General features: G+C 36.3%; 1 protein-coding gene across 6 annotated transcripts in view; it reads left to right on the top strand.

Annotated features, from left to right (window-relative positions):
* The window catches only part of ROBO1 (roundabout guidance receptor 1), an 813,755-nt gene that overhangs the window by 740,044 nt on the left and 48,553 nt on the right, over positions 1-25,158 (top strand). For 4 of the 6 annotated variants that reach the window (XM_063703934.1, XM_055383605.2, XM_063703933.1 and 1 more), the window contains exons 9-19: positions 293-498; positions 2,054-2,135; positions 2,317-2,485; positions 2,570-2,736; positions 8,512-8,633; positions 9,365-9,596; positions 10,825-10,946; positions 13,361-13,532; positions 18,686-18,883; positions 22,965-22,991; positions 24,421-24,463. In XM_063703934.1, coding sequence (XP_063560004.1) covers positions 293-498; positions 2,054-2,135; positions 2,317-2,485; positions 2,570-2,736; positions 8,512-8,633; positions 9,365-9,596; positions 10,825-10,946; positions 13,361-13,532; positions 18,686-18,883; positions 22,965-22,991; positions 24,421-24,463 — 1,540 coding nt within the window. The remainder of the gene's footprint in view (positions 1-292; positions 499-2,053; positions 2,136-2,316; positions 2,486-2,569; positions 2,737-8,511; positions 8,634-9,364; positions 9,597-10,824; positions 10,947-13,360; positions 13,533-18,685; positions 18,884-22,964; positions 22,992-24,420; positions 24,464-25,158) is intronic. The other 2 variants (XM_063703935.1, XM_063703932.1) reach the window with 1 other exon arrangement.

Here is a 25,158-nt window from a genome sequence, read left to right as displayed (position 1 = left end):
ATCTACTTCACCATCCACAATCCTAATTCCTGAACTCTTTAAATAGGCCTCTTGACGATGCAGCCAGCTCAGTGAGTGGCTGGTCGTTTGAAAGTAGCACATTGTGTCTCATTTTAGTATTCTGAATCAGTGCATCATATAAATGCATTTTGAATAATGCATGTCTCCTACTTTAATTACTTGTTTAATTATCTTTAGTTTGTTTCAAAGCCTAGAACAACTGCTGTTGCTTGGATGATTAGAAAATTGCTTCCAGTTGCAGAAATCTATTTCCTGTTGTTTCCTCTGGCAGTGATTGCAGATCGGCCTCCCCCAGTTATTCGACAAGGTCCTGTGAATCAGACTGTAGCTGTGGATGGCACTTTCGTCCTCAGCTGTGTGGCCACAGGCAGTCCAGTGCCCACCATTCTGTGGAGAAAGGATGGAGTCCTCGTTTCAACCCAAGACTCTCGAATCAAACAGTTGGAGAATGGAGTACTGCAGATCCGATATGCTAAGGTAATTTGGAATGGCACCTTGCGTTTCTTGTTTTGTTTCGTTTTGTTTCTGCCTCCAACAACTGGCATTGAAATTTCAAACTTTGCAATTAATGAAGTGTTAAATGAAGAGTAGTAATATATTTTTAATTTGATGTTTTATTGTTTTCAGATATTTCATTGTATATGTTTGAGATGATTTAACTCATAATTTAGTCCATGGCAGGTAATTTAAGGTTGTATGGAGGAGAAGAAAGGATTTCTAAGAACCTACCGAGGAAAGTAAATGAGGGTTTGTGAGAGAATAAATATCTTCAAAGTAGTGGTACGAAGCAGTCCTTCCATAAAGCATCTTTTAAGATATTTACCTGTATCATTTTATGTGCAATATATTTAGATAGTTCTTCTATTGTAAGTGTTTGTTTCAGCATTTGCAATGGCAAAACTATACATGCAAACAAAAGCCATAAAGCAATGTACACACCGAGTGTACAATTCAAATCAGAATGCTCAATGATGGAAAGCCCACAGGTTTGTAGGAACCATTTAAGGATTTACTTTCACAGGGCATCATATCCCATGCCTGCTCTTTCAGGACTTTATTGTTTTGATTTTTCTTCTTTTTTTATGTCAAGATCAGATGAGCTCCTGAGGCATATGAAAGAATAGTCCTGACAGCAATAAACATGAATTTCAGTTGCTTTATCTCCTAGTGTGGGTGGTTCCTTTGGAGTATTGGATCAGCATCACAGTTCACTTTAAGTGCCACAACAATTAATATGTTGTGCTGCTTTGTGACTATTGTGACTTGGTTCCTGCAATTGACAGGGCAAGATGACAACATTCTTTCTTTATCAAATGTTACTTGAAGATAGTTATTAGCTTGAGCAGAAGTAGATGGGTTTATTATCCTGCTGCTGATTTCAAAGTTGAACATGTAACCTATGTTTGCCTTCTGACATTCAGTTTTTAAAAGGGAGTGAGAGTGTTCGTTCCAGCTCGAGTTTGGCTGTGTACTTCTTAAACTGCCTTAAGTTACAAGTTTTAAAACCCGGAAAAGTCAGTAGTTTAAGAAAAAAATTCTATGATGCCTATCCTTTTTCTGTTGATCTCACATATCCATATAGTTAAATATATAAGTAAAATATGAAATAGCAAGAATAGGCATTGGTTAAACTTTATCAGCCTTATTATATAACTTATTAAACATAAAGATATATTTTAGCAATAAATATTAACACTCTAAATTTGAAGAATTGTATGCCTTACCTTAGGAATTATTGTCCCTGAGACTGGTGATAATATATGCCCTGAGACTGATGATAATATATGCTAATGCAATTAAATATTTCTTATTATACCATTAGAACAATCATATAAAATCTCTTTTTTTCTATATTGATGTAATATTTTCCTTCACATTCAATAAAAATATATTCAACTAAGGGGAAGTTTCTGGTTAGTGAATTTTAATGCAGTTATCCATATTCATGGATCATATACAAACCTGTAATTGCTTTTCCAGCCCAGTGAGTTCTTGATTTTTCCAAATATTTATTTTTTGTCTGCCTTCTCAGCTGGGTGATACTGGTCGGTACACCTGCATTGCATCAACCCCCAGTGGTGAAGCAACATGGAGTGCTTACATTGAAGTTCAAGGTAAAGTAAATGGTGTGTTTCCCTTAAAGTGAAGCTTAAAATGCAGTTGTTTACTTACTGGGATATTGATGAAGTAAATGTCCTCTTCCCTGAGTAGGTGTATGAATATGTTATCTGCATTTATCTGCTTATCTGTGTATGTGTAAACATCTTTTATTTTGGCCTTTTTCCTGCTTTTTAGAATTTGGAGTTCCAGTTCAGCCTCCAAGACCTACTGACCCAAATTTAATCCCTAGTGCCCCATCAAAACCTGAAGTGACAGATGTCAGCAGAAATACAGTCACATTATCATGGCAACCAAATTTGAATTCAGGAGCAACTCCAACATCTTATATTATAGAAGCCTTCAGGTAGAGTGAAGGAGATGCTTCCTAGTTGTTGTTTTTTGATTCTCCATTAAATACGCATGTTCTAACCTGTGTGTCTATCCTTAGCCATGCATCTGGTAGCAGCTGGCAGACCGTAGCAGAGAATGTGAAAACAGAAACATTTGCCATTAAAGGACTCAAACCTAATGTAATTTACCTTTTCCTTGTGAGGGCAGCTAATGCATATGGAATTAGTGATCCAAGCCAAATATCAGATCCAGTGAAAACACAAGGTAAATATTGATTTACTTAAACCTGTGACACCTACTTATCCTTAAATGTTATAATTGCACTGACAAATCACTTGTGCTACATGCTAGAATTGTACATTTACAGTGTGTTGTTCAAGTTGCCCAAGTTGCTTAATTAATTTTTAATATACAAACACAATGTCTACAAACTTTATTATTTTCTGGACTAAGCATACAAACATAAGATGGATTAACAAAGAGACCTGTTTCTCATAAAATTACAAATATATCAAGACAAAAGTATTACGTGAGGAGATGGAAAGTAGAATGATGGTTACCAGAGGCTGGGAAGGGTAGTAGGGTGGCTGTGGGGAGGGTGGGGATGGTTAATGGGTACAAAAAAAAGAATAGTTAGATATAATGAATAAGATCTAGTATTAGATAGCAACAAGGTGACTGCAGTCAATAATAATTTATTGTACATTTTTAAATAGCTAAAGTATAACTGGAATGTTTGTAACACAAAAAAAGGATAAATGATTGAGGTGATGGATACCCCATTTACCCTGATGTGATTATTATGCACTGTATGCCTATATCAAAATACCTCATGTACCCATAAATATATACACCTGTTAGTACCCATAAATTTTAAAAATATGTGAATATTTGTGTATTCTATTCAATTTCCTGAATTTTAAATATGGTAACATGTAGGTGTACAATCTTAATCATATTATAATTGTATTTAAAATTAACTAAATTTTATTTATTTATAAGTTCAGTACTCACAACCTTCTGGATGAATTTTTAGATTACAACCCTAATCAAATAATACTCTCTTGAGATCACATAAATATAAGAGATACCTGGATACCTTTTATTTTTGGAAAAAAATCACGTCATTGTAAATAAAATGTGCTTGTTTTTATATTAGTAAAGAAAGGTAATTCTAGAGGGGAGTGATTCAAACTATAAAATTATTTTCTCAACATACAGAGCGATAGTGTTTCTATCTTAAGGAAACAAAGGAAAAAAGAAAAAAAATAGACTTGGTTATTTTAATAGAAACAAGTTATACACAAGATGACTGAGACGTAAACTCCTTTGCTGTTGGTTTGGGAGAGGGGTCTGTCAGCCATGTTCCTGTTTTGTTACTTCAAGTATGTACAGAAACAGTCTTTTCGGAGGCACTTTTTGTTTCAGAATTTGCAGAAAAAGCACATCAAGTTGTAGAACATGCCCACGTTTGTCTCTTGTGTGAATGTAACACACCCATAGCTCATATTTGCTATTATGAATCACCTCTCCAGGAGCTTTACTATACTTGCAGCCTGCCTTAAGGCAGTCTGAGGTTTTTGATATTAGATACACATTTGTAAAGAATGTAGACCCAATGATAGCTATAAAATGAATTTAAACTTTTGTCCCCAGTACAGTGGTCTCCAGCCGGTAGACTCTAACTGAAAAGTTTTGGTGACTAGAGCTTAACACTGTTTTGTCCTGTACTCACATGCATGATTCTGGAATATGTAACCTTATTTGTAAGTGAGGAGTAAGTTAGCATTCTGTCTGAACATTCATTTAGTCTTTTTAACATTTCTGTCAATTTTCCTTTGCATATGCATAGCTAGTGGAACAATGTATTAGTCTGTTCTCACGCTGCTAATAAAGAACTTCCCCGAGACTGGGCAGTTTATAAAAGAAAGAGGTTTAATTGACTCACAGTTCAGCATGGCTGGGGAAGCCTCAGAAAACTTACAATCATGGCAGAAGGGGAAAGAAACACGTCCCGGTTCACATGGTGGCAGCAAGAGGTGCCGAGCAAAAGTGAGCAAAGCCCCTTATAAAACCATCAGGTCTCCTGAGAACTCACTCACTATCACGAGAACAGCAGCACGGGGTAACTACTCCATGATTCAATTACCTCCTACCGAGTCTCTCCCGTGACACATGGGGATTAGGAGAACTACAGTTCAAGATGAGATTTGGGTGAGGACACAGCCAAACCACATCACTCTAAGTATAATGAATCCTTGTTAACTGGAATACTGGAAATATAGAGAAACAGGCATACAGTTGTGAAATCAAAGACTTTTTTTTTTTAAATTTCAGCTCTTCAATCTACTAGCTGTGTGACCTTGAGCAAGCTAGTCAGCCCTTCTGAGTTTCCTCACCTATAAAATGGGGCTAAACATACCCATTCCTCGGGATTGGACAAAGAATACATTAACCAATCAATATATAAGTATATAAGATTCAGATTTGTTTTCTATTTTATCCCATAAAATCTGTTATTGGACTTGTATTTCTTTTAGTGTCAGGACTAAAAGTAAAGGAAGTTCATAAAATTTGTAGATATCGTAAAACTGAGAAAGACAGCTAGTATGCCAAATAAGAGAATCAGAATTAAATATAGCTCAATAGATTGGACTGATGGGAGAGTGCTAACTATTAAAGTTAATAGAGCAAATTAAAAAGTCTGGTACTTGAACTTGGGTTTAAAAAATTAGCTGTAAAAGCATAGACTAAAGACAGCAGGCTTATGGGAAGTATATGTGAGTGCGTCAGGGCTTTCAGAGTGGTCTGACTTTAAAATAAAACACCCATCTGAACCTACTGACGGATATAGTTGCCAAGAGAGCAAATGTAGTCTTATCTGGCACTAGAATTATGCCTGGATCAAGTAATTTTTCTCTTTTTACTTACAACTATTCAGTTCATGAATGGAGTAATGTGTTTGTTCTGGACACTACATTTTCAGATGGACTTTTAAGAGGAGGACAGTAGGGATAGTCGATGAGGCCTCATGAAAGGCTGAAAATCACATCATATGAAAAGACATTCAAGGATCTGGGTATGGTTAGGCCAGAAAATAATAACATCAGAGCAGACATGACATCTTTTCCTTAACATTTTAAGAGACTGCTGTATGGAAGAGTTATGCTTATTCTAGCTCGAGGCAACAGAAAAGGGCCCATGAGAAGAAGTAAAATTGAGGCACATATCTTGCCTATTCTTGGACTTCATTTGAGGCTGGAAGCCCTGGATTATAACTGTAATAAGAACCTGGGGAATCACCTGCAAAAATATTTCACTGGAGGGACCAGAAGGCAAACACAGCAAGGAAAAAAATGAGGGGTGAGGAAATTCAAGAAGGACTTGTTGGAAAGTGATTCATAAGGGAGCAGGCATAATTTCTCTAACCATTTCTGAAATGTGGTTGCAAAAGAATCTTCCCCAAGTGTAGATACTTAGGAATGAGCTGGGGTCAAAAGCTAAAGGTGCACAGATATAGGGCACAGGTTCCGAGTACAGGAGTCAGGTAGACCTATGTCATGGTTGGAGTTAGAGCCTTGTTATGTGGTAATCAAAGTGTGCTTTCCCAAAGACAAGATTTGATTATGCAAGGAAGATGAGATGAGCACCTGGCAGTTAGGGGTGGTGGTCATCATGGCAGAGGTGCGGCTGTTGTTACCATTGTTAGTTACTATGATTCCTCACCCATGTGTCCTGTCTGTGTATCATTCTTGAGCCCTAATTTTAAAAGAATCTGTACAGATACATATCATACCTAAGATGATGTCAGTTATTATCAATGAGTGGGGCCTGGATAGGCTCCCCTCAGAGGTTGTGTATACGAAGTTTTAACGTTGGGGGAAACAGTTTGGCTGGAGCGATTAGGTCTTCTTTAAGTCTAATTCTGAATGTTGAGAAAGACCTTTTACATTGTCATACATTTCTTTCAGGAGAAGGAGAACAAAAACAGTAACAGGATCAATTCATAAACTTCTCAAAATTATATTATCAGGTGTCACTTTCCCTTTTTCTCTCTGCTGTGAACATTTCTGTTATAATGTTATAGACTGCTGTTGCTGTCATGGGTACTAGGTGGGAGAATCTAGCAGTTTTCATGAAGGAACTGACTGGTAGGTTTATCTCAAATCAAAGGAATTTGGGATTGGGATGCAGATCATGGCAGTTATGTATAAAATGGTTATTTCTGTATTTGAAGATACTTTCTGAAAGGGAGATGATTTTGTGAGGATGGGAGCTTACGTATGAGGGAAGTACTTGGAAACTGACATCATATGTGTGTTTTCCACACATGAATACATTTTAATTGAACCTATGTTTATTAAGCAACACCTATGTATATGGCACTATGCTATATACTATGGGTCCACAATCCCTGCTCTGAGGAAAAGCACTTTTTATGGCTTACCACAAGACAGCTTTTACCACAGCCCTCAGGATTAGCTGCCCTTGATGCCACCATCTGAAGCATAAGGAAACTGAAGAATAGTGAGATTAAGAAATTGTTCCAATGTTACGTGGTTTTTAAGTTGCCGAGGTGGGGTGCAAACCCAAGTCTGTTTCATTCCAAGTATTTCACTCTTATCCTAGAGATGGGTGACAGCTTGAGTCGTAGGAGCAATTGAGACCAGTGGGTAAGGAAGAGATGGAAAAGTGACGATCAAGTGTTTACTCCGTAGAGGCTGTGATAATAGTTATCCTGAGGGCAGGTCCTAACCAAAAATATTGGTAAAGGAAGATGAAGTATGGGATGCCAGAATTATCCCAGTTCTTTTTTTTTCATCTTGCTTATTTGTCAGCTTAATTTCTAGGTTAAGTATAAAAACAACCAAACAATATGTAAGAGTGTTTGATATCAATCTTGATGTCATCTCTTCCACTTGCCTAGCTTCCCTGGACTTCATCCGAGATACTTAGCGATCTCATTCTTAGTATTCCTGCTTTTGCTTTCTACCCAAAATCAATTGTTTGAAGGTATTTAATGATTCATTAAGCTAAAATTCTAATTTTAATTTTTTTATGTAATGGAGAATCATCTGGAATGTAGGTGCCAAAATACAATTCTTTGAGAAAGAGAATTCTGAAGTCCAAAAAACATTTTCTTCACTTCCTCCCATGTATTCCCTGTTACTATTATAAACAAAGCAAAACATCTGTGTTTAGAAAACCGCTTCAGAAATGGGCAAATGTTTTTTTGAGTGTAGACTTTAAGAAGCTTATCAAAAAAAATTAACATTAGTAGCCACTTCATTCTTACTGTGTTCTTAGTTTCCTTCCTAAAATTTTGGGGCTTTTGAGATTAAGAACTCTTTATTAAACCTTCTTTACTATGATACAATAACTAAACTAAAGGATCATCAATTTAATAAACGTTAAGTACTTTTTTCTCATGAGTCTAATCAGCTTTATTTTATTTTACTTCCTTGCTGGCATCTGTATCACTTCCATTGTAGCCACTAACTTACCATATACCTTCTATGAGAAAATATCCAAGTTCATCTTAAAAGCTGTAAAGTATCTGCCTTCTTTCCGTTCTTGGTTTTCACTAACCATATCTCCTTTCTTTCCATTGCTTAGCCACTCTGCTGCAATTTCAGTCTCTTTTCTGTCTTGCATAGTTAGGATCACTACAGAAGGTTTTCACAAACTCAGGGCATTGCCCTAGTGCCCTCATTTTCATCAGGAAAGTGATCGTTACATGGTAGGAGGAGCCACTAAATGTTGTTATTTGCCGTTGTTGTCTTTGCTTCCTGCTCTTTTTGCCTTTCTATAATACATGTCCTCTGCGTTCTCTCTACTCTCTCTCTCTATCCCCTCTTACTTTCCTGATCCTAATAAAAAGGTTAAATTATTCCTTTTTTTTTTTTTTTCCGAATCACAGCCTGGCTTGGACTCTTCTTTACTGAGAGTTGCTATGAATGAACAGTTTGTTTCACCATGCTTTCATTCCGTTCAGTAACGTTGTGCAGACCCTGACACAGTTTTCTTGACTTGTTGTAGATGTCCTACCAACAAGTCAGGGGGTGGACCACAAGCAGGTCCAGAGAGAGCTGGGGAATGCTGTTCTGCACCTCCACAACCCCACCGTCCTTTCTTCCTCTTCCATCGAAGTGCACTGGACAGTGAGTTGTTACAATATTTGATCTCAGTTTTAATAAGCGTCTGCGAGATCATTGTAATGCATATAAAATGTAACTATCTGTTGCCTACTTGTACATTAATGATAACTTTATAATGTAAGCACTGTTTATTACAGTAGCTATTAGTTTGGTTTAAACAGAAAAACATTGCATCTTGAGCCTATTTTTTTCCTATTGTGCTGCAGTAGTGAACTTGACCTGTCTCAGGAAAGAAACAGATAGTATTAACTGTGTTATGTAACTTGTGATAGGATCATTATTACATGAATCTTTTAAACTTAGAAATATTTCCAAGTAGTATTAAGTAGGCTTTTAAAATCAGAAAATCATCAAACATTTTAGCTTCTCATCCCCTTGACCCAGGGATGTCTTACATGCAATGTCAGAGCTGCCATCAGGCCTCACATTTCTGCATGAAGCATAGAAGTTAATGCCACAGAAATTTTTATCAAAAGATAGTGGAATTTTTTCAGTATTCTACTTATTTGAATGTTTTAGCTGAAGATTCTTTTGGATTTTCCATGGGCACACTCACGTTGTCCACAAATAATGATTTTTATTTTTTCCTTTCTAATTCTTACACATTTCTTGTGTAAGAATGTGGGATGAAGCCAGACAGAATTTTGTGCATTTTATAACGTTTAATTTTTATTATTTTCTAATGAACCAATACAATAATATGAATAATTACATTTTACTTGTCTTTTTAATAGGTAGATCAACAGTCTCAGTATATACAAGGATATAAAATTCTCTATCGGCCATCTGGAGCCAACCACGGAGAATCAGACTGGTTAGTTTTTGAAGTGAGGACGCCAGCCAAAAACAGTGTGGTTATTCCTGATCTCAGAAAGGGAGTCAACTATGAAATTAAGGCTCGCCCTTTTTTTAATGAATTTCAAGGAGCAGATAGTGAAATCAAGTTCGCCAAAACCCTGGAAGAAGGCAAGTATGATGAAGCGTTTGATTTCCAAGCATTGCAGTATATTTGTTAGAATTTTATTAGCTTAATTTAAATTGTTATAATGTTAGTAGTGGCATTAATTACTAACTTTCTTGATATTGAACATACATTTTGCTAACAGTATTTGTTTATTTAGAAAACTAGAAAAGCAAAATGCTATAATAGTTGACTTGCTTCAATAGTGGCCTACCTCAAATGTGCAAATGTGAACATTATATTACTTAATGGCATATAGAAATTTAATTATTCAGAACTAAAATTCACATTTAAAAATGAAATTGTTTTCCATTTGGTTTATTTTCCATTCAGCATTTTCTATTTGTTTATTTTGATCCATGATTTGAATAATGTGTTAATTTGCCCAGGACTTTGTGGGATTAGCATTTTCTTCCTAAATCTCATCTCTTTTAAAACACCTCAGTTCTAGACAAACCACTATAGCTGACCACCCTATTCCTAGAAATTAAACAATATTTACATAAAGGTAAAAGATTACATTAACTAACAGCAGGATTTTTCCCAACATGTCTTTGTCACTTTGGCTGTATAAGTAATTATCATGAATGATTAATATTCATTTTCATACTTTTGAACATTTCGGGGGAGAACATGAGACTAGAGTTACACGGTAGAAGAAATAGGAATTGTCCTGGGATGTTTGGTGGAAACAAGGTATTTAACTTTGGTTATGGAAAATTCACAGTGGCAGTGAATTAGCATTGAGTGAGGAACAACTTAGGTAGTTTGGGACTATTCAGACTTGGATGAGATACATCTTTAAAACATATGCAGCTGGGCACAGTGGCTCACGCCTGTAACCCCAGCACTTTAGGAGGCTGAGGCGGGCGGATCACCTGAAGTCACGAGTTCGAGACCAGCCTGGCCAAGGCGGTGAAACCCTGTCTCTATTAAAAATACAAAAATTAGTGGGGCATGGTGGTGGGTGCCTGTAATCCCAGCTACTCAGGGGGCTGAGGCAGGAGAATCGCTTGAACCCGGGAGGGGGAGGTTGCAGTGAGCCGAGATCACGTCACAGCACTACAGCCTAGACGACAGAGCAAGCCTCCATCTCAAAAAAAAAAAAAAAAAAAAAAAAAAGCATATATTGATATAGTATTAATATATCTATTATTGGGTTTGATATTAATTACCTGCTTTCAGTGTTCTCTAGCACATTCTAATAACCTACCTTTTAAAACAATTTAATAGCACCCAGTGCCCCACCCCAAGGTGTAACTGTATCCAAGAATGATGGAAACGGAACTGCAATTCTAGTTAGTTGGCAGCCACCTCCAGAAGACACTCAAAATGGAATGGTCCAAGAGTATAAGGTATGAGTATAATATATGTATATTAATGTCCTGATGGACAGCCCCCACCATTCATAAAGAAAAAGCAGGCTGGTATTTGTTTATGGATATTTGGCGCCATCTGCTGGTCCAAATAGCAACATGTAAAATTATTTTTAAAACGCTTTCTTGTTTATTCAGTGATTTTGAAATTCTGATTCAGGTGGTCTGACAGGGGCCCTTGCACATATATTTTGGTGAATCTTTTGGCGATTCTGATGTGCATCCTTAGTTAAGGCCCAAATAAGACTATACATGTTCTTCTGAGGAGCAAATTAATCTGTACGGTAACCAAGTACCCTGAGCAGAATTTTAAGTTTATTTTATTTTCAAAAGGTTTTTAAAAACAAATTGAGAAACCTCTTTATGAAATTTGTGTATATGAACAGTGTATTTTTTAAAGTATTTAAAAGACTGCCATAAGTGCACTGTGGATGTTTTAAGATATTTCAAGTAAGATTTTCTAGATAATTGAGGCATTAAAAGGTAAAAGTCTCTGTACTTTTAAGTGTTGTCTTAAGAGTTTCAAGGCTGTCTCAATACTGAGGAGTGACAGGATACTATGTGTTAGTCTAGAAAAATAGAATGTTATAGAAGATTTTTAAGGATTTAAAATGAGGTGATGTCTCAGCTCTCAAGCTAAATTGTGGAATGTAGGCATTTTCCCCTAAGAGTCAGAACTCATTTCTCTCCTGAAGAAATGCAAAAGGGTGGATTTCACGTAACTTCATGGTCAATTTAAAATAATAAAATGCCTTTCAGAACCTGATTGACTGGTACAAAATCAGTTTGTGGCTTTGGTTCAGCTGTATAATGTAAATGGGATTTTAAAAAAAATCACAAAAGAGTCTTTATTTCCAAATGGTCAGCTCCTGGTATAGGGTCTGACCATTTCTTGGTGTTATATATTGAAACTATATTAAAATAATATTAACTTTCAAAGAAAACATAAAAAGATAAATGATGGAAGAGACTAGGCTTAGATTTCTTTTAAATCTCACTTCCTATTAGAGTTTAGACAATTGTCTACTTAAAGTTAATGGTATATATTGCTTGAGGACATTATAAGGAATATAGAGTATGTCAGTTGGGCGCGGTGGCTCACGCCTGTAATCCCAGCACTTTGAGAGGCCGAGGCAGGCAGATCATCTGAGGTCAGGCCGGCCTGGCCAACACGGTGAAAGCCCGTCTCTACTAAAAATGCAAAAATTAGCTGAGTGTGGTGGTGCACACCTTTAATCCCAGCTACTCAGGAGGCTGAGGCAGGAGAATCACTGGAACCCGGGAGGTGGAGGCTGCAATAAGCCAAGATTGCACCACTACACTGCAGCCTGAGCCACAGAGCAAGACTCCGTCTCTAATAACAATAATTAATAATAATGAGCATGTTTTTCTATAGATCATTTTCTTATGGAAACTGAGCTTGAACATTGTTGTGCACCATATCCACGTTCTTAAACATCGCAGAAGATCACTCATTGATGAATCTTTTAGTGAAATTTAAAACAAGGATTATAGAATAGTTTGAAAATCTCAATTTCTTGAGAATAGTTTTCGATCACAAATATTATTAGCCAAGTTAATCAGGTAACTCTTTGTTATTAGAAGAATGCTTTTTTCACATCAAATATGTATTGCTATTCTTTATGTTCTCACGTATGCTGTGAAGGACTGATAGTCCCATTTAAATAGAAGAGCAGAGGACAAATTTTCTCTCATTGATAATATAGTTCAGTGTACCAGAGGTTGAATAAAATCCTGAGATGAGGCTCACTCCTTGTGTGCAGTTTTATTTTTAATAATCATATTTGTGCAAACTACTTTATTCAGAAGCTCTCCTTCCTTTTCAATCAACTACTCCTTGTAAAATGTGATGTGCCAGTGCCCGTGCCAGGCAGGTTGATCCCAGAGAACTGTTGAAGTAAAGTACAAGGCTTGGCGTTTCCTACTCATTTTTGTTTTACAATATCTGGTCATCTGGGTCATGCCTAGAATGCAAATGTTGAATGAGTATTATTCTTGATCTGCATAGACACAGCTATCTGCAAGGTACTTATTTAGCTGGCAAATAATGTGTTGGTGTTAAAAAGAAATCTAAATGAAGTGGGCTGATAGAAACTACTACCTTCAAGCACAGATTTGTAGACTTACCTGATAGAACCTTTTAAAAGTATATGAGAAAGTAATAAAGACGCCTTGAAACTACTTTTAACATTAAACTTGACCAGAAGATTGTTCATAGAACTAGATTTTAGGGAAAAATGACTTTGGAAACTTCTTATGGTAGTGCATGACAGTTTAGTACTCTGTCTGGGTCTAAAACTGCAACCCTGTGTTGATCTTTGCATTCATTTAGGTAGTTTACCAGCTTGATTTTTGTGATGTGCTTCTTACAGGTTTGGTGTCTGGGCAATGAAACTCGATACCACATCAACAAAACAGTGGATGGTTCCACCTTTTCCGTGGTCATTCCCTTTCTTGTTCCTGGAATCCGATACAGTGTGGAAGTGGCAGCCAGCACTGGGGCTGGGCCTGGGGTAAAGAGTGAGCCTCAGTTCATCCAGCTGGGTGAGTATCAGTGCAGATCCAGTTTGACAATCTCTCACTCTACCATGTGTCCCGCTTTGCTTTTTTGCATGTGGCTGAGCCACCCACCATTGCTAATTTAATAGAATATGGAATATGGCTTAGAGCTACAAAAAGGTGTTAGCTTTACTTAATATGTAGGAGAGAGAAAGAGAGAGAGAAAGAGAGAGAGAGAGAGAGACAGACTAGATGTAGATATATGGACGTAGATATCTCAACTAAACTTGAACATATCTAAGCACACATTTTTGATATTTCAGGCAAAAGGTTGTCAATATTCAATGTTATCCTAATCCTGTCCTATATAATTTTTTTATCTATTCAACAAATGCTATTAATTGAGCACCAAGGATACCTCCATGAACATGAAAGACAGTCTGCACCTTCATGGAACTCACAGTTGCTTGGATTTAAGATCAAACAAATAGGCCAGGTGCGGTGGCTCACGCCTGTAATCCCAACACTTTGGGAGGCCGAGGCAGACAAATCACGAGGTCAGGAGATCGAGACCATCCTGTCTAACATGGTGAAACCCCGTCTCTACTAAAAATACAAAAAAACTAGCTGGGTGTGGTGGCAGGCGCCTGTAGTCCCAGCTACTTAGGAGGCTGAGGCAGGAGAATGGTGTGAACCTGGGAGGCGGAGCTTGCAGTGAGCCGAGATTACACCACTGCACTCCAGCCTGGGCCACAGAGTGAGACTCCCTATCAAAAAAAAAAAAAAAAAAAAATCAAATAAGCAAACTTCTATTTAAAACTTAAACCAGGTATTAGAAGTTTATAGCAACGACCAATTTATATTCACATGTAGTGTCTATTTAAAATTGTAATTGTTTATTATAACAAAAGGTAGATTGAGATGTCAAAGAGTATTGGAATATGTTTATATGCTGATTGCTTAGAAAGTTAAATACAATTTGTGCCTCAAACGTGGTTAGATGAATTAAAAAAAAAAAACTAACATCGAAAGCTTCATTACCACAATTCACTCTGGGCAATATGGCATGAACATAAAGTACAAATTAGTAAGTGCATGCTAGTAAAATCTAAAACAAACAATAACAAAACAATGACAAAATACCATTGTAACTGAAAAGCAAGAAGAAAGGTTCAAATATTAAGAAGCTACATGTAAATTATGAATGATGCCAAGAAGCATATAGCACCTTTATGTTTTTGTCTTCCAGATCAGAAGTTAAGCATTAGTAGTATTTTATTACTAGCGAAATATTAGTATATGTTACTAATATTACAATCAGTTGTTAAATCATCAAAAAGGATCAGATGTATGAAGCCTTGTAATTCACAATTACATACTAGTTTTGCATGTTAATAATATTGGTGACATCCTGGAAATTATTTCAAAACAAAATTAAGAAACACCTGGTTTTCGTAAACTTCATCGCTATACATAAAGAACTTCACATTTATTTTGAAGAATATTATTGATGTTCCATTGTTTAGACAATGTGAGTTGCGGTAATAGATACACTTGCAGAATTTCTGTCCTATAAGACAATAACGTCTACCAAAGTCCACTTGTGGGGTGGGGACTCTGTTCCACACAGACATTGAGGATCATAGGTGGATGGGTTAGCCTCTTTATCATGGGGCTTCTGAAGTGGACCCTGGGCCTGCAGCAAAGGGAGGAAAGAAACACATCGTCTACGGGAATGTTCAATGGTACAGGTCTAGACATGGTACACATCACTACTCCCAGTGTGACTGCAAGCAAATGAATGGAGTAACTACAAAACTAAGTCACTGGCTAGGAAGCCTCCTCCCAACAGCTCTATTATATGAGAGTCCCATTCAAGCTTTTAGGGAAAAATTTGCTGTCTCTATCATAGCCATAGGCTAAAATTTGATTTTTGCACTCATGTTACCACTAAAGAACTTATCCATATAACTAAAAACATCCTGTTCTCCAAAAACTATGAAAATATTTTTTTTAAAAAAAACCAAGGATTATATATAGAAATAAAACTTTTAAACAAAAATAGCTCCTGGTTTGTTTCAAGCAACACAAGAAACTGTAACAAAATAAGTTGCTTGATGCATCTGTTGAACGTTTATATAAGATGTGGAGGAAAACAGTTTATATTGAGAAAATAGTTGATAGTCAAATATTTGCCCAATTTTATTAAATTTCAGTATTAATTTATGAACATTGAAATAAGTTAACACTGTGATGACTCTATATATTGTTGTTGTTTACCTATTTTTATGACTGAAGATTATTTAGTTCTGTTTTTTGAAAGATAAATTGGGAAAACGACTATGTATAATTTTATTTATTTAAGATTGAAACCATGGGGGCTTAAGGGCCAAATTGGTTTCCTTGAAATTACAAATGAGTTCCATTTTTCCATATCTTAATATAGGCTCAGCTGCAGTGAGACAAAGACTGAGCTAGCGAGTGGCTGTTTTAATTCATTAGTCATACCACACTTGAGTCTGTTAAGTCCATCTGGTTGCTTGCATAGGACCTCTCTTGGCTGTTTCCATATTATCTAAGGCTACCCATCTTAACCTTGCACAAATAGCCATGAAATCTATAAACCTAGCAGATACAAAGAATGTATTAGGGATAAGAAGAATAGGTCTGCTCGGTGAACTTTAAGAGGATGAAGTGCTTAGGATAACCAGAGGTAATAAAAGAGTCTGGAACATGAAATAAAACTTTCATTCAACAAACAGAGAAAGGCAGGTAACTGCTTGTGAAAATAGGTTTTTCAGCCTTGACCCTCTATAGAATGAGATCTGGAATTCTGTTAAAGAACAAAGCAAACTGAAAAACCACACACACTCATACAACATGAGAAGAAATTTAGCCATTTTGCATTGAAAGGGGTGCTGTTTTCCTGAAGCCTATTTCCTTCATCATTGAACGTTGCTTATTTTTCCTTCCAGTTTTCTTATCAAGATGCAATTTCATTTAATAAGAGAAAAATCCATTGAAAGAAGAATCCATAAAAAATGTTATTCATATGTAATGAGTTATACCAATTATCTTTATGGAAAAAAATGTATTTTTGGATTGAAAAATCTTTCTATCTTAAAGCAGATTGTATTACCAGAATTGCTGTATTTCTTTCTAGTTTGGTTTTAAGGTCTCTCTTTGCACAGTGGCTATAAACTCTAGTCCTGCCCTGACGGGGCTTTGGAGAATTTGGTTGTGGGTGTTCACTTTGTGCCTTTCACAGGATGCTTTTTAATCCTGGTAGACAGCATAATGCCTGTGTTCAACCCATGACCAGGTGTCCCTCACACAGGAAACTAGTTTATACTGGCAGACGCCCCTGTGGCTCTTATCTGACCTGTGTCCAGCTTGTTCCTGTCAACATGCCCCCTCCTAGGAGAGCCTTGACTGGGAGGAAAGTTAAAACCTCCCAGTGTGTTGCTTAGATGAGACTCAGAGGAGGCAACACAACAAAAACACGTGAAATAACGGAAGCAGTTTATTACTCACAGATCCATGAGACAGAGGGTGTGCCGACGAGGGCAGATGAGAAGGCCACCAGGGCAATGTGCTCAACCAGCAGGTGGGGATCCAGGGGGGAAGACCTAGGCTCTGAGGACTTTTTGCTGTTGAAGGTATTACCCAGGCAGGTTTCCTTTGGGGAGTTCTGACTGGTGGGTTCTTAGAGCAAATGGCACAAGTTCCAGGAGGTCACATTCTGTCTGAGAATGGTCACTGGCATATCCGCACAGTCCATGAGGGGTGTGGGGTCACTGGGGTGAGTCAAGTAAGTTGTATCTACATATCGCACAGGGAGGTGGCCACCATAAGTCAGTCATGTAAGGCAGATGTCTGGATTGACCATGTTGAGGAACTGGAGGGAGGCAGGGAACTGGAAATTGTCAAGGGTGTCAAAACCCAGATTCTGCTATGAGAAGGTTAAACTTAGATTCAAAATCAATGCCGAGGCCACATGAAATTATAAGAACTCATGACGACAATATGTATCAGACTCAAATGATTTAATAATTGTAAGAAAGCACCAATCCGAATGAAATGGGCCAATACCTTCTTGTTTCACCAGATGTGGTGGGGGAAGAATATCAAAATTGCAGACAGAGGTGGGAATTCTGCACAGTGGGCACCCTCAGGGTTGATATCACTCAATGCCAACAGAATTGGATATTGCTTTGATGATACAGCCTCCAGTTCTCTACAGCAACTTTGCAGGCCGCTTGTGTGACTGGGTGTTATGGTGGGCTTGAAAAAAACTCAGTAGGCTTAAAACATAAATGTAAACCAAGTTAATTTTATTAGCTATATATTCATCAGTTTTTAAATAATGAATCAAAATGGCCAGCAGAAAACATGAGCCCTTTTGACTATTCATGACCCTTGATATTATAATTCTTTTACATATTTAACATTATTTTATCTGTCGCTCGCCATGATTATTATTTTAATGCAGAGATTATTCATGGCTCTTTCAATGGTAACATTATCTGAATATTTCATTGGGTTTTACTGATCCTGAATTGTGTAGGTCTTTCTGAGCTTACATTAAGTAATGTGTTTCTAAGACAATGAAATGTCTTACAATATAATGTTAGTGTCAGGGGTACACACACACGTGCACACACATAGAGACTTTTCCATATCTAGCTTAGAGAGGAAATAAAATTTTATTTCTTTTTTTTTTAGAACATACTATTTAAGCATGCCTGTAGAAGTCTGAGAAAGTTTATTGTCTGTGAATACTTATTAAATATTCCTTATGTGTACATGTATTATTTGTATGTGTATTGAAGTATTTCATTTTTTAGTGTTATGTTTTTGTATTTTTCTCGGTTAGTTAGCACTGTCCTGTGAGACTTAATCTAAGCAGTAACCTGCAGAGCTCTTTGGTTCGAAAAGAGAAGCAGTGTGCCATTGTTTTTGTTTTTAAGCATGATTCTATACAATTGCCACACTTGCTTTGAGTTGAAAGAAATAAATAAAATTGTGCAATTTTGCTGAAAACAGTATGAACTATTTTATTTGATGATGGTGAGTGGTGTGAGAGGAAAAACAGAAATCATTATCCAGAAATTAACAAAGTAATGGCAGCCACAAATGAGTGTGTGCATTATTGCATTGAGTCTTCAACCCAAATTAATCGGAAGATGACTTTTCAGATGCCCATGGAAACCCTGTGTCACCTGAGGACCAAGTCAGCCTCGCTCAGCAGATTTCAGATGTGGTGAAGCAGCCGGCCTTCATAGCAGGTATCGGAGCAGCCTGTTGGATCATCCTCATGGTCTTCAGCATCTGGCTTTATCGACACCGCAAGAAGAGAAACGGACTGACTAGTACTTACGCGGGTATCAGAAAAGGTATTAGCTTTCCCAAGGTTTTCATATTTTAATGTTTATAAAACTCTTGATTTTAATATTTGATTCCAAATTATTCATGATTATGCATATCCTCTAAAACTTTTTTTAATATATAAAGATTTTCAAAAGTGTGTTTATTGTGCTGCGGTATCCACATATTAACTTCTCTTACATAGCACAACTACAAATAGAGTTTATTAGTTTCTTAGGGCTCAGTTCCTTTAAAATAGATTTCACCAAGGTAGGTCTACCTTTGGCTGTTATACCCTTTCCCTTTTCTCTTAGGGAATTATTTTATTGCTTTATATTCTTGAGGGAAATTTTTAATGTTCTTGTTATTGGAATTATAAACGCAACCTTTGAACAGTCTCACATGGTTTCAGGGGAGACATTGTTACCCTTTGTGAAGCAAAATAGAAAATACTGCCGTTTGATTATTTATAAAATACTCCTCTCTTGGTGAATATGGAAGGCATGACTGAGTGATGTACTGTTGCTTACAGAGAGAAGAGGGTTAGTCCATTTTTATTATTATAAAGTTGCAAAATGGAATATGTGTATGCTGTTACTTAGTGGTGATTTTGTTACGAATGTGTTTACAGTTTTAAAAAAGACAGCTTACATGGCCACTATTATTATTTACAATTTTAAAGATGACCCAAATATGCCAAGATTTTCACATACTTTTGCTACTTATCCTTAAACTCTGAAGACTGCTGATATTTTTGTATTTTTTTTTCTCAAAGGAAATTGTTAACAGTGTCAGATGATCCTCCATGCCCCTTAGATACCTTCATCAATTCTGGGCCTCAGATCTGGGCTGTAGATTAGGTTAGATGGTTGTAAGTCCCAGTTTTCAGAGACACCCCAGTTTATGTCATTAGTCCAACAGGATCAATTCTAGTACCCCTTCTTGCTCTCAAAATTGTACTGACGTAAATGGCAGATTATACAAATTATAGGGCCCATCCTTCAGTCGAATGCAACAGCTTTGCTTTGCTGCAAAGCAAATTTAAAGAGGATTTCCAATTTAAAAAAGTCTTCTACCCTACCATCACCAACTTTTTCCCACGAATTTTCTACATAAGTGAACATTTCTTACATGTGTTGGCCAGATTGTTTCTCTGACCAATTATATGACAAAGTCAGAATTTTTCATGTTAGCTAGAACTTGAATGTCCCTATGCATAGATAAAACAGTATGGGACAGCAGTCTAAAATATTTGTGTTGTCCGTCACAAGGGGACTTAGCAAGAGTCAACACAAATGCTTCACTAATACTATAAAAATAAATCTCCTTGCCGCCTGCCTGTGGCTCAGCAGCAATCTCTTCATGTACATGCATTTGCTTTAGCATTATCATCCTTAAATATGTTTTTTTCAGATATGTGTCCTCTCTAGGGATGAAGCAGTATGTCAATATTCCCGCCTGTGAAATGGAAAATGAGGGCTTGGAGGTTACTGAAAAGAGAACTGGTGCTCATTATGTATACAAAGTAGAAGAATGTCAGGCACATGTTACCATATAAAACCTTTGACTGAAAATAATTGTAGACAAGGGGTTTTGGGTGTCTTTGTGTGGTGGAGCGGGGAAGGGGTAGGGTGTTTGGGGTAGAAGATGTTTGGATTTGAATGAGGAAAAGAGTGACTAATTAACATATAGATGTAGAGTCTCTTGAATTCTTCATCAAAAGACCTCCATCATGAACTCTGTTTTGCAAATAGCCAGTCAGTGGAATCCTGTGTTTCCTATGAAGTGCCATAGCTACGTGATTATAATAATTTAATGGTGTACATTGTCTTGAACTCTAAAAATGTGACATGCAACTCTCCTTCCTACTGAAATATTTCTTTTTCTTTACTAACGTACTTTGAGCATGCCAACAAATGCCTATGTGCTCTTTGTGCAAAACCTATTAAACTAATACCATTGCCCTTTCAACTTAGCTTGTGTTTCAGCAGAAATCATAGAACATAATTACAAATGTAATTTGATGAGCATTTGATTCTGCTTTCTTCACTTTGTCCTGTTGGCACATTTTCATAATTTTGTTTCTAGGCAATTTTTAAGATCTTAAAATTTTGAGCATTTTGAGATCTTAAATTTTCTATACCAAAGTCAATGCCAGTAATTTTAAGAAAAAAAGAAAGTGAAATATTTTAAAGAATAAAAAATGTAAAAGAGCCTATTGACCTATAAAACATCAAGCCAGAGTGTAACTTCGGGGGAACAGTGAGCATATTTAACATTTCCCCCTTACATTTAGCTATCGGTGTGACATCTGCCAGTTCGTTGGGTACCCCCTGTCCACATGCATTCACATGTTGCACCCGCATCACTTAGGGACACAGAGAGTTTATTATATTATTGGAAGCTTTGAAAATTAAGTTGTTATTTCGTGTGCTAGCAGTGAAAATTTCATTTAGATTGACCTCCTTTTCATCTCTTCTTCAGTTCCTCAAAGTGGGGTTAGCAGTTAGCTAGGAGAAGTAATGACAAGGACCTTTCATATTTTCCCGGTGTCCTTGTGATTGCAAATTAATGTTCAGGCACTCCATTCTTGCTTGAATAGCTTTAGTTTCAAATGCACCTTTCATTTTTTTTTTTTATGAAGACTTGTTACTATGGCTCTGAATTTTTGAATGTAGCTAAATTACACTGACTCTCTGAAAAGACCTGACTGAAAAAAAAACACAATAGGATTCTTAAGACAGGGACTGCTGTGCTGCACACGAAGGCCAGGGTATAAATTGGGGACACAGCACTGAGGTTTTTGCTTTTCTTCTTTCTAGTATGCTCAGAGATAAAGTGGCTTGGTAAGAAGTGACGATCGTAGAGGACGCTATAGCGTTTCGGTTTGCAAACCCCAAATGCTCCGATTCTACAGTAAATTTCTTGGAGATGTTCAAATGTGAAATAGAAAATATAATTCTGGCAGTGTTTTGATACATGATAAGTAATCAATATTCTAGTTTGTTTCTACTAAAGATTATTTTAAAGAAACTTTAATCTTAGAGGGAATAACATATATTTCCTTGCTTTTTTTTTTTTTTTAACTAGAGCAGCGTTTACTTTAATTTAACATGAAGAGATTGGAAATAAGTCAATCTCCTCCCTCTATGAAATGACATGGAAATTGCTCTGCTGTTATCCAACCCCCCAGGAATGGGAGAAGATAGGAAAAGTGGGGGAGGAATGGCTGCTACTTTTGAGGTCTGCAGTTCAATTTCAGGCATTATTGATTAGATTAAGATTTATAACTGCAGAGAGAGTGAAGGTTTTCAGAAGGGTGTTATTGTTCTATTGTTTAGCTTCTACTGTGGTATTAAAAGAATGTCCAGCCTACTTCTAGGAAGCTTCTAAAAGTAAACTCAAAGAAATTAAAATTTAAAACTCCCGTTTTTTCTGTCCATTCACAAGTTTTTATGATGATAAAAAATGTCAGTTATGTGACAAGATGTCAGGCATTTCCGCTCAGTGAAACAGTTAAATTTTATGGTTCTCTTTTATTCAGTTCATCTTTTTCTTTCCTTTCCTTTACTTGTGTTGTGTTTGTTTGTTTGTTGTTTCTTCTTCCCCTTTCCTTGCCTTTCCTTCTTTTCCTTCTTTCTCTCTTTTTTTTCTCTCAATGTTAAGTACATAAGTGCACCTAGTAGTTCACTTTAATAAGCATTTACTTTCAGATTTCTAGATAAGGTTCCAGCAAGACTCTGATAATACTTGTTTAAGAATCCATCATCCTGTGTTTGGAGATGATTAATAGTGGAGGATTCTTGTTTGTACGAAAGCCACGAGCTAAATCTGTGTTACTAAATGCAGGGTCATTCACAGGCTAACCTAGCATAATTCCCTTCCTGAGTGTACTAGAATGTCAGACACTTCGAAATGGTACCTGTAGAGACAAGCTTCTTTTTTTAACCTCAGAATTGGTTTTATTCATAGATCAGAGTGTCAGAACCACTGGCTTAGTTATTTACATTTGTTTTATGTTCAGCTGTCTGCTTGATTTATACTAATGTGATATGTTCCCTTTCTCTCTTCAGCTTAATAACTGGTTTATATTTTGTTTTGATTTTTCAGTCCCGTCTTTTACCTTCACACCAACAGGTATATATTTGCACTTACCCTCCTCCTTTCCATTGTTAGTTTGGCATGTGTTCTACTATTGTGTTTCTGTTTTTATTTCATTTTCTGCAGTAAGTTGGGGGAAAGAACTTAAAGTGGAATGTAATACTTGATTTACTCACACCAGGCATGTGTTTCAGGTAGAAATGGTTGGTGTTGCTTTTCATCCATTCGATGCAATTATTTATTCACAATTCCACACTGGATCTTGGCCTTGTTTGCATGTGTTTCATTAAGTAGACACACTGTCTCTACCTTCAGCATGATTTAACATGCTAATGATCTTATTGACTACTTCAGACTTGACAGTGCATTTTTCAACTTAAGCTTTCAAGTTTTGCAACAAAAATTTCTCTCCCTTATAATTCTCTGCCCCCAGAATCAATATGGTTAAAGGTAACCACAATATCCAGCACATGTGAAAGATAGAACTTTTCGTTTTCCCTAAGTCAGAATCCTAATATTCCGTTCTATTCAATTTCTTTCAAAATGGGTCCTCTTCTGTCACATCACCTCCAGGAAAAGATGTACCTGTAGTTATGCCCTCTCAGTTTTAATCCAGTTATTGTCGTCACTGGGAGCAGTTATCTCTCTATGACAGACTTCCAGTTTGGAGTTCTTCTAAGTAGCAGAATTTGGCAGCTTTAAAAACACATTTCTTCTTAGAAAATGTGTCTGTATTTACAGAAAAGCTAATCTTCTTAACCACTTAGCCTAACTATGTGAAAATCTTTTTTTTGTTATGGTTAAATTTTTCCACCCCAAATTTATTAAGCTGAGGATGCTTTCAAGAGCATTATAATATATTTTGATTATCTATACATGTCTGATGAAAATATGAGAAATATTTTGCAGAAGCCACAATAAAAAATAGGTCACATGAATTAATAGTCACAACTTGGCATACATCTTTGTGTGTAGAAAGGTTTAACATTTCTCTTTGACTTATTGGTACTCATACTTCCGGGAAAATAATCTAGTAGTTTTTTTTTTCCTGAGTTTAAGTTTACACCTATATAAAATTATGAAGTTATGTGCTCCAATAATAAATTCAAAATGGAAATCCATCGGAATGCTAATGTACAGATGTGTAACAGTTATATTTAATAAGTGTACTGATGTTTTGCTTTTTCTTGATTCTCCACCTTATTGGAATTTGAAGAAAATAAGAGTGATATATAGATATCTAATTATATATATAATTAGATATATGATATGTATATATAATTCTATACAATATTTAAAGAAATGTCACTAGTTGAATCAATCTGTTACGTCGTGTGATTTTTGCAATGCTTCTGTGTAGGAAGACAGAAGGAATTCCATTTTAGAAAGAAGCTCATGAATGTAATAGCTTTTGATATATAAATATGTCTATTAATCGTTCCTTTTTTTTTTCGTAACATTCTAGTAACTTACCAGAGAGGAGGCGAAGCTGTCAGCAGTGGAGGGAGGTAATTATCTTGCTTGTTTTGTAGATCCTACAGGGAATTCCAAATATTTCTTCATCTTCCTCAATGACACCACTTTCTCTGCTTAAAAAGTCTAACTTAAAGGTGGAATTTATTTAGTTCCTTGACGAAGACTCCATTCAGCTATGCTGTTGAAACAAGCTGTTTACACACAAATGTAGTTGATTGGAGTAGTTGCATCTTAGTCGGTGACCACTAGAGGGAGGACTTTAACCGAGAAAGAAACTTGCTGATTTAGCAAATGATTAAAAGGAGTTAAAGTGACTAAGCGGTGGCATTTATGAAGATTAACAAATACAGCTAGTTAACAAATACTATCCAAGAAAAAGAGTTCATTTGAAAAACCTGCTGAACACAGCAATTGCTCATAAGTTGTAGGTTATGTTTGTTTATTCTTGTTATGAATTCAACATAGTTCACTTCCCCATTTGCAGGAAAATGTGTTGAAATAAAAGAGGAAATCTGGGTAGCTTGTTAACAAAGAATGTTTTCCCTCCTCTAATTGAAATGAATCTCATATTTATGATTTTTAAAGTAATTATTATTCAGTGAACTTTAATATATTCACAGAGAAATCACAAATTGATGTGACAACCAGCTTAAAGGGGCTGAAATAAGGTATAAGTTATGTGATGAGCCAAGCTTCAGAATTTTTCACAATAAGATGTTTTTTTTCC

The sequence above is a fragment of the Gorilla gorilla genome, chromosome 2 (assembly GCF_029281585.2).
Source record: "Gorilla gorilla gorilla isolate KB3781 chromosome 2, NHGRI_mGorGor1-v2.1_pri, whole genome shotgun sequence".
Lineage (NCBI taxonomy): Eukaryota > Metazoa > Chordata > Mammalia > Primates > Hominidae > Gorilla > Gorilla gorilla.
Note: the sequence above shows the minus strand (reverse complement) of the source record. Positions and strands in the feature narration are given on the sequence as shown.